General features: G+C 39.4%; 1 protein-coding gene across 3 annotated transcripts in view; it reads left to right on the top strand.

The window, feature by feature from the left end:
• The window catches only part of Bcat (Branched chain amino acid transaminase), a 79,553-nt gene that overhangs the window by 53,692 nt on the left and 14,378 nt on the right, over window positions 1-11,483 (top strand). For all 3 annotated transcript variants that reach the window (XM_076191435.1, XM_076191436.1, XM_076191437.1), the window contains exon 2: window positions 8,475-8,519. In XM_076191435.1, coding sequence (XP_076047550.1) covers window positions 8,475-8,519 — 45 coding nt within the window. The remainder of the gene's footprint in view (window positions 1-8,474; window positions 8,520-11,483) is intronic.

The raw sequence follows: 11,483 nt of genomic DNA, 5'->3' as shown, positions 1-11,483 counted from the left end.
TTACCATTATTATTACCATTATTATTACTATTATCATCATTATTATTATTATTATTATTATTATTGTTACTATTATTGTTGTCGTCGTTGTTGTTATTACTATTATTATTATTACTAATATTATTATTATTATAATTACTATCACTACTAATATTGTTGTTATTATTATTGTTATTATTGTCATTATTATTATTTTGATCCAAGAAAGGTCGGCCGATTTCATTCGGCAGAGAATGGTCTCCAGGTCGGAATGGAACTGAAGAGGAGACTGTACAGTGTCAACTTCAGCAGTCTTCGTCGGCTGAAATTGATGACGTGTTTCTGTATGTTTTGCTTGTGTGTGCGAGGACGTAGCGTTTCGCTTACCTTTTGACTCGACCCTTGTGTTCACACTAGCTGTCTGAACCGCGCGGGAACCCCGGCGGAACCACATAGTTAAAAAAGAAAAAAAAATTGTGTATGAACGTCTGCACTGACTTACGGTGTAACCGAGCCGCCGCGGTTAAAACCGCTAGTATGATCAGTGCCTCGAGATGAGGGCATCATCACCCCGTCTTACTATTTCGTCCTCTTTTCCTCTCACTCTTTCATCCACTCTCGTTCTCTCTCTCTCTCTCTCTCTCTGTCTCTCTCTCTCTCGCTCTCTCTCTCTCGTTCTCTCTCTCTCGTTCTCTCTCTTTCTCGTTCTCTCTCTCTCTTTCTCGTTCTCTCTCTCTCTTTCTCTCTCGTTCTCTCTCTCTCTCTCTCTCTCTCTCACACACACACACACACACACACACACACACACACACACACACACACACACACACACACACACACACACACACACACACACTCATGCACACATACACACACACACGCACACGTGTACATAAACTCCAAATGTATCCATCCATGAATCTCCATTCACTTATCCTCCCGGTATTAGTTCAAGGTCACCACCACCAACATCTTTGCTGCTGCTGCTGCTGCTGCTACTGCACCCACAAAACACCTGCAGTCTGGTGCGGGTCACTTGCTCACACCTGTACACCTACACACGCACACCTCTCCTCCTCCTCCTTCCCCTCCTCCTCCTGGACTCCTCTTCCTCCTCCTCCTGGAGTTTTCTTCCTCCTCCTCCTGGAGTTTTCTTCCTCCTCCTTCTCCTCCTGGCCTCCTCTTCCTCTTCTTTCTCCTCCTCCTGGCCTCCTCTTCCTTCTCCTCCTCCTCCTCTTCCTCTTCTTTCTCCTCCTCCTGGCCTCCTCTTCCTTCTCCTCCTCCTCCTCCTCTTCCTCTTCTTTCTCCTGGCCTCCGACACCTGCGGTTTCCTTAGTCGCGTCCTTCGGCCAAATTGCTTCACACACACACACACACACACACACACACACACACACACACACACACACACACACACACACACACACACACACACACACACACACACACACACACACACACACACCTCGTGGCGCAGTGGTTAGAGTTCCCGTCTGTCACTACGGTGGTTCGGGTTCGAATCCCGCCCAGGGCTGAAATAATTTCAGTATCGCTGCGCTGCGAGTCGTTACTCCAACTCTCGTGGGCGGGGAGTTGGGTGTGTGTATGCGTGTAAGGTCACAGCATTACCCATAGATCGGTCATATATGAGCTCTGAGCTCTCTTCCGTGAGGGAAATAGCTGTCGATCACGAGTCCAAGACCTAATCTAAGACAGTGGTGGATCACACATTGTATATGCATACCTATGAATCCACATTTATCGCCACGTATCAGTGGTATTGATTTTATACGAAAATAGTCGTTGCGTTGTGGTTTGGTCTCGTGTCGCATTTATGGCAGAAGAAAGAATTCCTTGGTTATTTGCAGGGGAAAGTGTTTCATTTCTGTGAGAGTAATTAGGGTTCCCCTCGCTAATGAAGAAAGTAATTTTGTCGCAAGGTGAACGGACGCATTAGTCGTAAGATGCGTTGAAAGGGTCTATAACAATAATAATAATAATGACAATGATAAAAATAGTAGTAATAATAATAATAGTAATTTATTATATTGTTTGATAAAAGTAATAATAGTAATAATTATAATAATAATAGTAATGATAATAGTAGTAATAGTAATAATAATAGTAGTAGTAATAGTAATGATAATAATAATGAAATAAAAATATTTAGCACGTACATATACCAACGGATTTTTCCCCCTTACAGGGAGGTAGCCAAAGTCAAAAGGCATGAATCCACTCCCACCCGTTTCATCCCAACATACTCCATCCCCATGATAATAGTAATAATGAAAATAATAGTAATAATAATAATAGTAATGATAAATGATAATAATAGTAATAATGATAAGTAATGATAATAATATTAGTAAAGATAATAACATTAGTAATGATAATAATGATATTAGTAATGATAATAATAATAATATTAGTGATGATAATAATAATAATAATTATAATAATAAAGGTAATAATAATGATAACAACATGAACAACTTTGGTACAAGGTGGGTAGGCGGTGGTAAGACCCATTTCTCCTCCTGATTTGGGACTCTATCGATCGATATCCCCATCTGGAATGTGGGAAGTCGGGTAGGCGCTGCTCCATCGGCCTTGCGACCAATCCCCGTTCTTTATTTTATTATCTGCTTTTCTACACAATGTAGACTTTCTCCCGCTGTTGGTCTAATTCTTCTTTTGTAATTATCCGATTTTATTGAGTTGGGTTCGACAAAGTTCTGTTTACATACCAAATGTCAGCGTGATAACAATGAGAAAATTCGCTTTGTGTACTTTAGATAAACGATTAAACGTGAGGCGACGTGGAAGGTTGTGTGGTTGAGGGAGTTGAAGAAACTCCCAACAATTCCCCCCCCACCTCCCCACCTTCCCAACCACCATAAAGAAGAAGAAAAAAAATCTTGGAAGAAAACCTGTTTGACGGGAGGTTGGTGGGGTTCAACCGCACGTTTCCGCCACTCTCATCGCTTGTGTATGATCGTCATGCAAATTCCCCTTTTGACGATGACAGTCAGTCTACGTCCATGTGCAAACGTTTTTTGTAGTGTTGGCATCCTATGTCACCCGATAGCATATTTACCTTGTTCCGTTTATATGTATGCGTGCATACTCTCTCTCTCTCACACACACACATATATACATATATATATATATATATATATATATATATATATATACATATACATATGTGTGTGTATGTCTGTCTGTGTCTGTGTGTGTACAATAAAAATATAGAAACGTTTGTTCTACAGATGCAAGATAACTACTAATGAAAATATACGACCGGAGCAGAGCGCTTTCGTGTATTACATCCAGTGCAATGTATTTCTGCACTGGATGTAATACACGAATGAGCTCTACTCTGTGTCCCCTTCAGAGTGGTTACCTTGCATATATATATGTATGTGTTTGTGCATGTTTGTGTGTGCGTGTGTTTGTGCGCGTGTTTGTGTGTGTGCGTGTTTGTGTGTGTGTGTGCGTGCGTGTGATTCACCATGGTCTTGGAACATGTGGACTCGTGATTGCGCGCGCTCCTGTCATTTATTGTTTTGAACGCCATCAAATTGAAAGGGGTTAAAATGTTTTAAATTCTTGTATTCGTTATTGTAGCAAAACTATTATTTCGCCGTGCATTAGCATCTTGTACCCAATGAGCTCACGACTCTTTCGCAATTTTATGAGACCGGCTCTCCTTCATACGTTGTCTATTTATTCATTAACTTGTGTTTACATCCCTCACTTCACCTGAATGTCATTTTGGCAACTTTTTTTTTTTTACTTAAGTTTAGTAATGACATCTACCATCATTTTCAGAAAATAACATTCCTATTACTTGCTTAAACACGACAATATTTTGTCTTAAAACATATTCTCTGACTTGTCTGGGTGGAACGTCAACCTGATTTGACCATGTAGTACCCGGCAGCTCAAAAGAGAGACAAATAAATCCAATGTTGCTCTTTCGAGCCAGCCACGCAATATATATATTGTAGAATAATCTACATTTCTAGAATGCAGAGTCACTTTGAACTTCTTCCATTCCTTCTTTCTGGCCCTTTCCTCATATCTCAGTACCCTATGACTACTCACCCGTCACACATTAAAGATTCTCTTGAAATGTTGTAAATTCGAAAAACTGGAAAATGACTTCGCTTACATTATTCTAGGCTTCCCTAAGTCTACATTTCAGCAATTTGTCTAATATTTATATAGGTTTACTTCTCTTAGTTCCTCATTCAGCTTCTCATTAAATGGCACAAAGGTGATTTGACATTTGGAGATTCGAAAAATAAAAATTGTAACCTAAGTCGTTTCTACTCAAACGAACTTACTTTAGTCGCGTAGATGTCAAGGGAACAGATAGGCTTCTGTTGAAGTTTGTATGAATAATCCCCACATATTCCTTGCGTGTCGTAAGAGGCGTACAACAAGGGATAATGGGTACTGAAGGCCAAAACAAGGTCTAGGTGGATTCAGTCCCTCGCCCCACGTGTAGCCGCCGCCTTGCCTTATGGGTAGAAAAACTACACATTTGAAAGGGCCCCCGACACCCAAACAATAATAATAATAATAGTAATAATGATAACAGTAATAATTATAATAATAATAAAAAAAAAAAATAATAATAATAATATATTGCTATAATTAATATAATAGTAATAATGATATATTATGATAATAAATATAACAATGATGATAATAATAATAGTAATAATATTAATAATAATATATTGCTATAATTAATATAATAGTAATAATGATATATTATGATAATAGATATAACAATGATAATAATATAAAACTTAAAACAGTGACTTGAGTTACAGACCTAAAAGCCGGGGATGGAAAAAGTGCCATAACGGATGAGGAGAAGGCCGAGGTATTATCAGCCTTTTTCTCAAAGGTATTTACCCAGGAACCAGATGGTGAATTGCCACATATACCAGTTCGTAACTTTGATGAACCACTGAATGACTGTCAAGTGAAAGAGGAAGATGTATGGAAAAAACTTGGAAAGCTAAAAGTGGATAAATCACCCGGCCCTGATAATATAAATGCCAGGATCCTAAAGGAACTCAGGGACAACATTACTCCAGTACTGACAGAGTTATTTGAAACATCTATTAGAGAGGGGAAGCTACCGGAAGACTGGAAATCAGCTAATGTGAGTGCAATACACAAAGGAGGAGATAAATCTGAGGTCAACAACTATCGCCCTGAGCCTCACATGTATTACTTGCAAAGTTCTTGAATCCATTATAAGGGACCACATTATGGAACATATGACACGTAATGATTTGTTTTCAGACAATCAGTTTGGATTTCTAACAGGTAGGTCAACTGTTCTTCAGCTGCTAAATGTTATTGACAAATGGACCAGAGTCATTGACGATGGAGGAGAAACTGATGCAATATTTTTAGATTTTCAAAAAGCATTTGATAAAGTCCCTCATCAAAGACTTCTAAGAAAGCTTGCCGGATATGGTGTGGGCGGTAATGTCCTCAGATGGATCACCTCATTTTTGCTGGAGAGGAGGCAAAGAGTCCAAATCAATGGAACATTCTCAAAATATCAAAGAGTACACAGTGGCATTCCCCAAGGCAGTATACTTGGACCAGTGCTTTTTGTCATATATATCAATGATTTACCTAGCTGTGTACAGTCGGACCTGTTCTTATTCGCAGATGACACTAAAATTTTCCGAGAAATTAAAAATGAAGAAGACAGACATAAATTACAAGAAGACTTTGACTCCCTGCAAGAATGGTCAAGAACATGGTTAATGCCATTCCACCCCCAGAAGTGCAAACACATGAAAGTAAGTGGAGGGCGTAGGCAAACAAAAGACACAGTATATTATATGCTACGTGGTGAGGAAAATGAAACAGTGGTTCAGAGAAGTGTCAAGGAGAAAGACCTAGGCTTGCTTACTGATGAGAGTTTATCCTTTGGTGACCACATACAGGAAAAAGTGAACAAAGCCAACCAGATCATGGGAATGATTAGGCGATCTTTTGTATACCTTGATATACCAACATTTCGGACTCTTTTTAAGGCAATTGTTCGACCTCACTTGGAATATGCTCAGTCCGTCTGGTCACCTTATAAGAAAAAAGATATTAGGACAATAGAAAATGTTCAACGTAGAGCCTCCAAGATGGTGCCACACCTACAAAACCTTAATTATGAGGAAAGACTAAGGAAGCTGGACCTTCCAACTTTAGTATATCGAAGATTACGTGGAGATATGGTGGAGGTCTACAAAATTTTAAATCAGCACTATGACCCTGCTGTTAACATAAATTTCCAATTGAGAAAAGGACCAACTCGGGGCAACATCTTAAAGATCTTCAAACCAAGGAGCCGGACTAGACTGCGACAAGGTGCTTTCCAAGTGAGGGTAGTGGATGCTTGGAACAGCCTCCCCAATAGTGTCATAAAGGCAAAATCTATAAGAGAATTTGAAACGAAACTTGATAAGCACTGGGAGAGACAGGAAATAAAATATGACTATGAAAAAACTATTGCATTTACTGGCACACCCGGCGAAGACCTACCGGAGGATGACCAAGATGTAATTTCTGCATCTGGCCAATCGAAGGTCACCGATCTGGACATATAGGTCTAGCGACCTGCGTCCAGTATCAACGTAAGGTAACGTAAGGTATAAATGCACAAGATCAAATGCCCGCATGAAACCACGTCGGAATGAAAAGAAATCGAACGTATCAAATCGAAGTGCGTTTGAGTGCCTGAGGTAATAGGATTCCAACTCGTTTTCACGACTTAGTCGCTGCTGCTGCTGCTGCTTGGAGTGACCTTGTCGACGACGACGACGACGACGACGCAGATGTTCTTAAAGTAGTGCCGCAATAACCCCAGGGGCAATCCAATCCAGTTCATTGGGGTATACAAAAAAGCCTCCTGGAAAATATGAAATTGATAATATATGTAAGAATTATACTTTTGATTTATTTACTGAAAATAAAGTCACTAGAATTCAGTTGTTTGTTCATAGCCGTCCTGTTTTCTCCTTTATTTTATTATTCTTATAGTTAGTTGAAAGTTAAAATCGGTAGCAGTGGGCAAATATTGTGGATGGGGTATCAGGTTGATTTGGAGCTGAATTTTGGGGTATCGTGGATGAAAAACTTTGAAAAACTAATCTATATTCTATAGCCTCTTATAGCATCGCAAACGGAAGGAAAGGCAAAACATACCCGTAGATTTGCTCTGCTTGTGGGTTCGGAGGCGGAAACTGGCAGAATAGAAAAATAAAAGCACGAATTAACCAACAAATAAATGTATAAATGAATAAACAAGCAAACGAAGAAATAAAAAGGGGTTACAGCTACTTCTTGGGTGTTTAGCAACAATCTTGAAAAAAATGTCGACCAGTACGTCAGTCGTGCGTCATCAAAGTAGTTTTTATTTCCCATTCGATTACATTCACTCGTACCGGAGGAGAGACGGTGCAAGGCCTACCGCTTTCGTTACCTGTAGTATTTTCAAAGGACATAAGATGTTTACACAGGGAAGGAGTTTGCTAAAGAAGTGGGTAGTCAGAGGCAATGGATATGACTGAGCACAGTTGGCTTCACCGATAACAACGACAATGAATGGCGTCTTTTATGAAACTTTAGAAAGCATTTTTACTCGTTAAACATTTGAGATGCGACAGAGTACTAGTTAATATAGATAATTTGTTTGCGTAATAAATAACTGCCCTTTCTACGGTTACACCCAACCTTGGATGAAATCCAACTGAATCATTGACTAATGTAACCGTAGCTAAAAAGGTATAATGCGCATTCTACGGCCCCCTTACAAATGTAATATACCAGGACATTTATGGAGACACATTTCTAATATACCAAGGCATTTGCAAAAAATCCTAAAATTCTAAAATACTGGCTTATCTAAGATTCAGACACATTTGGGTATTTAAATAAGTCAGGTTCCAGAATTTTTTACACCTTAGTGCCATCGAAAAACACGATTTGTTGAAAATTTTCGTGAACTTCCATTCTCCTGCGTTGTACCCGGAGTTAACGGATTTTAAGACACCAGATTAACTCCTTCAGGTGAATAAAGTCGCCTGGTGTCAGCCTGAACAAAATATTTTGGTTGATGTTAACCTTTAAGAGTACAGGCCTAGTGCTGGTACTCGAAGATTAATGTAATTGTGTGGCATTATCTAGAGCAGACCAAATAAAAATGAGCACACAGCTGTTCCTCGGAACTGAATAGAATTGTCGATAATCAGCCAAAACATACTGTAGGACATTAGGTACTACCTTATATATCGCATTTTTTTTTCTTTTGGTCATAAAACTGATGCAATGGATCATAACGAGTGATGTGTACTACCAACAATATTGTTATTTTTGTGTCTGTTCTTGTAACTGATTAAGGTAGAATGTGTTCTATTTCATTACTCCCTTCTAATGGAAACCGTTTTTTATCTTTTCAGGCGCTTCTTCTGCAGCAGGCAGTTCGATGCATCTCCAGTTTCAAGGTAGTGTAGTCACGTGACCACACAGGAGTATATGAGCATGTGGTCTTCACCGGAAGTAACCATACTCTTCTATCTTCCTCTCCCTACTGCATTCTTTCTCTCATTCCTTCTCTGCTCTCAATATTTATTGTTTAAATCTTCTGGGTCATGATAAAGTTCACATTACATTTCTAATAATTTTTTCGACCAGAGTTAGTATGTTAATTGCAATCTGTTGCGGTATTGTAACAGTAAGAATAATAAGAGTGATATTGAGTATAATAAAATTACTTTAGACCCTTTATTCGCCCTGCAATGGATCTGCTGAACATTTCCTCTTTTTATATTTAACTGTTACAGTGTTTGAGGTTGCTCCAGGAATCGGCCCAGGGCCTGCATCTGGATACTTCATCACTTCTGGGGTTCTTTCCACATCCATCCATCCTAGGTTGTCACCTGTGCATGGTATACTGGTTGTCGTAGCAACTGAAGATGGAGTTCCCGCATATCTATTCTGAACATTACTGTGAGGCCACTGCAGCCTACCAGTGCTATAGATATTGCGAATCTGGCTGAACTCCCAACACCTCACCAGAATTATTTTCCTGGCTTCGATCTTGCACTCTGTCAAGGAACTCAAGGTGCCTATGGGCACTACACTCTCTTGGTGTTTTTCCTTGATTGTGTTCCACCATCCTTTCCAAGTACAATGGATACATACATACATATACCAAAGGCTTTTCCCCCCTACACAGGGGGTAGCCAAAAAGAAAAAGGCATAGAAACCACTCCCACCCATTCCATTTCCTATATATTCCACACCCCTCCACCCTCCTTCTTATCTTGGCACCTCCTGGATGATGGGCCATCCCTGCATCTTGTCATCAGGATGGATACCAATGGCAAATTGTGATGACAGTCCATGATATTCAATACAGAAAGCATAAACTATACCTTTTCACCCTCAAATTAAAGAAGCTGAAGTTCAAATTAAAGCAATTTAACAAATATGTTAATTTCAATAAAGAATAGCTGAACATATGAGGCCCCGCATGGAGAAGTGTCCCATGCGACACAATGGCCGGTTTTGAGTTACGCACATATAACACTATTTTGGCCCTTCTACTTCAATCCGAGCATGTCGGAAAGGACAAAATGTGACCTGCAATATGGTCGAAACGCTCCTAAAACAAAGTGGTAAAACCTCACGCTTGCTCGGCCGGCACAAAATAGTGTTATATGTGCGTAACTCAAAACTGGCCATTGTGTTGCATGGGACACTTCTCCATGCGGGGTTTCATATATTTGAAATAATTGAATAATCGACAGTGGCATAAAATTGCCATGCCCAGAACTACGGTAACAATAAGACTATGGTAACCAAAAGAATGAAAAAAAATCCAAATTATTGCCTATCCATGAATTTTTTTAATTCATCTTAAATTCTAAAATTAATTTTACACATCTTAAGTTGATATTAATTATTTAAGTTTAAGTTCAACTTGGTGAAAAGGTGTAATAAAAGTAGCTGAATACATACAAACAAGTGAATAAATTATTGGCTGAAAGCACAGCATATTGTTTTGGCATTTATCCAATTGATTTGAGACTTAGAACTGTACCACATGCCATCACTTGTGCCAAAGGTCATTCCACTCGTTAATTATGCATATTGTTTTTACTTTTAGATGAAGTCTACATGCTGGCCTATGGCCAGTGCTTCCTCTCTGATGAGTGTTAAGTTCTGTTCTTAGGTCCTGCCCTTTCACTCCCACAGCACACTGGTGTACCTCTGCTCATTGGTTCTCCTGGTATCCATCTGGATAAGGACAGCAACTAGATCATGGTAGCCCTTCAGATCCTGTTAGTTATCAGTGTACCATATTTGAGTGGGAAGTCAGTCACCACAGGGTCAACGGATGACCCAGACTTGTGAGTCATAGTCAGAGCCAACACTCGACCCAAGTCCGCTGCTCAAAAAAATGTCTCTCCCATGTTTGAGTAGGAAGTTAGTCACCACAGGCTGCCCTTCACAAGTCCACTGCTGAGAATGGCTATCCCAGCCTCCTCCATGAATTACACACTGTCAACCTCTGCCATGTTCCTTCTGCAAACTTCTGTAGTAATGGATTTTGCTTTCTGCATGGGAAGCTTTTGATTCTGGAGGTTATTTATGGGTGATCATAGAATTAATTTAATGCATACTATATTCTGATTTAAGTTACCATAAGATGTATAGACACGGTAAAGGAAACATGGACTGGAGGTGAAGCTTTTATTCCTGACGTTTCGTCTATCGACTTTCTCAAGGGAATAAAAGCATTCTCAAAGGAATAAAAGCTTTCTCAAAGGAATAAAAGCTTCACCTCCAGTCCATGTTTCCTTTACCGTGTCTATACAACTTGTTCACATGGATTTACCATAAGATATCAATGTGGTCAAAGTTCCTGGTTATCTCCTGATCCAAATACTCTGCCAGATAATCCAGGGGTGTTGGTCCCTGTGCAGACAAGTGATAACATGCACAGAAAAAAGTCCTTCTTTTATAAAAACTTGAAAATTTAGAAATAAAGGGATTATGCTCATTTGAAATGGGAAAATTCAGTATTTGGAGGTTGAATCTTTCTCTGTAACACTTCCAACATGTATGGTCTTATCTTGTATGACCCAAGTTAAGTATCCCTCAGGTGTCAGGGCAGAACCCTCTGTGACTTCAGGGGTCAAGCAGGCAGGCAGACACATTTTCTCTCCTCCAGACTCTTCATCTTTCTTCTGTTTTGCTCCCTTCTCTTTATCTCATTCTCTTCTCTACCTCTGCTGGCTGTTGCTATTTCCTTCACTCTCACTTTTATTCCTTCCACTCCCTTTTCATAATTTTCTTTTTCTCTTTTTATTCTTTGGTTACTCTGTTGGTTTTTTGTTGTACATTGTCTTATGTAACTTTCTCTAAGGTATATTTTGTAGTACAAGGGTAATGTTGTTTCT

The sequence above is a fragment of the Oratosquilla oratoria genome, chromosome 10, assembly GCF_046742065.1.
Source record: "Oratosquilla oratoria isolate Oo_2021 chromosome 10, ASM4674206v1, whole genome shotgun sequence".
NCBI lineage: Eukaryota > Metazoa > Arthropoda > Malacostraca > Stomatopoda > Squillidae > Oratosquilla > Oratosquilla oratoria.
The sequence above is the reverse complement of the archived record's forward strand: the minus strand, read 5'-3'. Positions and strand labels throughout refer to the sequence as shown.